This window comes from Odontomachus brunneus, unplaced genomic scaffold (genome assembly GCF_010583005.1).
Source record: "Odontomachus brunneus isolate Ranch 3 - 2012 unplaced genomic scaffold, Obru_v1 Obru_scaffold_324, whole genome shotgun sequence".
NCBI classification, from domain to species: Eukaryota; Metazoa; Arthropoda; class Insecta; order Hymenoptera; family Formicidae; genus Odontomachus; species Odontomachus brunneus.
Genome location: NW_022639774.1, coordinates 51,396 through 54,566, shown reverse-complemented (window position 1 = coordinate 54,566; position 3,171 = coordinate 51,396). Strand labels below are relative to the sequence as shown.

Genomic DNA, 3,171 nt, shown 5'->3' with positions numbered 1-3,171 from the left:
AAATAATTACAAAATTTTTCTTTGTCTTCGAAAATCATTTCTTGTATTAGATTGTTGCTATCCCCTTGCGCTAATCGTCTTTCGACATTAAAAATTGTTCTAACCCAAAACCTGCGAACATTGCGTCTTGTACAATATCTCTTTTTCTCTTCAGCTCGCATTAATTCGTAGATAACGTATATTTGAATTAATTTTTCTCGAATAGCCTCTTTACATAAATTACTTTCCGGACATTTATAAATTTTTAAATATTTTATTAAATTCATTAAAGCAAACTCAGAGTCCAACATTTTGATAAAGTTATGCACATTTGTTTTGACTTCTTTTATGAATGTATGTGTTAAAACATTACGCTGAAATTTCCATCGAGAGTCCCATGGGGCGTATTTACGCCGGCGTAATGATCAATAAGCCAATCACAAGCTCGCTTGAATATTCATTTTTAAAATGAGTTTTAAAAGAGACATTGCGATTGGCTTGTTAATCTTTACGCCGCGTAAATACGCTCCATGGGACACACGATGTTTGTGCTGGCGTAACGAAACGGGCGTAAAGCCTGTGATTGGTCTAGTTTCTTTACGCCATACGCCGGTACGCCGTACGCTGCCTCCATGGGACTTCACCCTAACTTGCGTAAGCGTAACTTGTGTCGACCAATCACATCGTCTCATGATGGAAGCTGATACTTAAATAAGACGATGTGATTGGTCAAAGCAAGTTACGCTTACACAAGTTACGCCGCATGTGATGGCACTCTTAAGGGACGTCTACATTGGAAGTAAGCAGTAAGAAGTAGGAAGTAAGAATAAAAAATTGATCAATCATAGTTAATTATTCTTCTCATATTCGACTGTGGTTGGTCAATTTCTTACTCTTACTTCCTACTTCTTGCTAGTTACTTCCAATGTAGACGTCCCTTTAAGCATAGATAGGCATTCGAGCCTCAAGTCCCATATTCTTGAAATTTTAACGTACACGCTATTTTTATTGCGCAATTCTTTTATAATATAATTAAACCTCGGCTGGGCCTAAAATTCTCATCCGCCCAAGGGTGGAAATTTTCAGTAAAATGAAACGTGCACCCCAATCACAACCATTATATATTATTCGTGAAAAGAATAGAATGGCTGCGATTGGTTCGCGCGTTCCGTTCCGCTAAAAATTTCTGCTCACGAGACATCGCCGTAACGGTTAAAGCCTTCACACACACTTTCCGTAACAGTAACCGTAAGACGTAACGTAAGAATTGACCAATCACGTTGAGAATCGTCGAAACATAAGGTCGCCATTTTTGTGAATACTCCATCGTAATTGGTCAATTCTGGTCAATTCTTACGTTACGTCTTACAGCTACTGTTACGGAAAGTGTGTGTGAAGGCTTTTATTCCTCTTCAAATGTTCTCTTCGTTCTCTTTATGAGTTGCGGTCAGGAAAAATTTTTTGTTTAACGTAGAATAATTCAAAACATAAGTTTTAGAGATTGCAAGTGTGATACAGCAAGATCACCATGTCACAAGAAAAGTAAGAATATTTACTCTATTATCTTTATTGCATGCTCTGAGGATACTCCTAGGGCGGAATTCATAGATGAGTCTTAAATTTCAAGACGGTCTTGAATTCATCTTTAGATGCTGTACGTACCGTTTTATTCGCTACGAAACATCTGCAGATAAATTCAAGATCGCCTTGAAACTCAAGACACGTCTATAAATTCCGTCCCTAGACATTGACATATACTCAAAACATCCTCGAAATATTCTCGGGATATCTGTGCTGTTAGAAATAAATTCAAAAATTAGAAAAAAAGATTATAATAATAAAAATTTGCTGTACCTCTTAAACAAAATTTATTCATATATGCATTGCTATTGTTTCAGATGTACACAGCGACCAAAACGGGTCATAACCAAGCCTCCTCGATACCAGTCAACATCGTCAGATGAACAACCCCAGAAGAGACGCTTTGCAGCATCTGCTACAACTGGTACCATCCACGACGACATTGGGGAGATAACAAGAACTCTGGAAGAGGAAGATGCACACTCACACCCCATCCATACAAACATACACAAACACATTACCAACACAAACACATTTTATATCGAATAAAGAAAACGAACAAGTTTTCTACAGCAACAGTTTGCCTCAGTTGCGAACTCCACAACCATTGCAGGAGAGAAGCTTCCAATTTGGGTTGAGTGGCCAGGATGGTGCAATTTTCCCTATGCAGGATACTCAACATGATAATTTAGAAAAAAGGTTAGTTCATTATCATCAAATATATGCTAAATAATTTTGATACATGATAAAATATATAGTTATTAAATAGATTATTAAAACAAATACGTATTTTTTATTTGAATTTCTGAAAGGAATTAAAAATTGTGTCTATTACTATTAGAAAGTATTTATAATTGTTGCTTTCATTATAGGAGAACGGAAGCACTCTTGAGCAGAATGGAGGAACGTATAAGTAACATGGAGGCTGAAATAAAGTAAGTTCTATAACAAATAATTATGTGTTTATACACACACACACCCAGCAATGTTACATATAATGTACATGTTTGCTGTAATTTCCTACTCAACAATATAACTGTTTGTTACACGTGTATTATATGACAGTGATATCGTTGAGTGGGATGTTACAACTAACATGTACGTAACATGTAACACTGTGTTTGCTGAATATGTATACAACCTTACTGTGTTTCTTGTTTCTTTTCAGGAAAATAACTGCAGGTATAAATAAAATATTAAGGTGCGTTCAGGATCATCGATCCGCAGTGCGAAAATCAGATGGCTTACCTATTACAAGTATGGAACAGATGCAGGAGTTTGAAGAATCGGTAGAACAACATTATACCGATGTTGTAAGTAAAATTAATATCTTTTACGTCACACGAAAATTACGTACATAATATGCTGCTTGTTTTAGGTCAATTATTTTCATTATATTGGCGGCTTCACTTTAAAGGAAGCAACCAATCTTTGCCTCAAAGAGGCTTTGCACGACACACTGGCGTTGTCGTATACTTGGTTTGGCCGCGATGAAGGACGTCAACCATTATATAAAACTCGGCTTGTTAAGGCCATCTATAGTAAGAAATATTTTCAGTCTTCAGAGAGACAGAGAGAGAGAGAGAGAGAGAGAGAGAGAGAGAGAGAGAG

The 3,171-nt window shown here is 36.6% G+C and overlaps 1 protein-coding gene across 2 annotated transcripts in view; it reads left to right on the top strand.

The window, feature by feature from the left end:
• The first annotated feature begins 1,352 nt into the window (after positions 1 to 1,352).
• Positions 1,353 to 3,171, top strand: part of LOC116853456 (protein SHORT ROOT IN SALT MEDIUM 1-like) — a 3,339-nt gene continuing 1,520 nt past the window's right edge. The window contains exons 1-5 of one of the 2 annotated variants that reach the window (XM_032834564.1): positions 1,353 to 1,521; positions 1,878 to 2,259; positions 2,433 to 2,495; positions 2,729 to 2,873; positions 2,939 to 3,171. In XM_032834564.1, coding sequence (XP_032690455.1) covers positions 2,036 to 2,259; positions 2,433 to 2,495; positions 2,729 to 2,873; positions 2,939 to 3,171 — 665 coding nt within the window. In that variant the 5' untranslated portion in view covers positions 1,353 to 1,521; positions 1,878 to 2,035. Of the gene's footprint in view, positions 1,522 to 1,569; positions 1,634 to 1,877; positions 2,260 to 2,432; positions 2,496 to 2,728; positions 2,874 to 2,938 lie in introns of those variants that run through there. The other variant, XM_032834565.1, reaches the window with a different exon arrangement.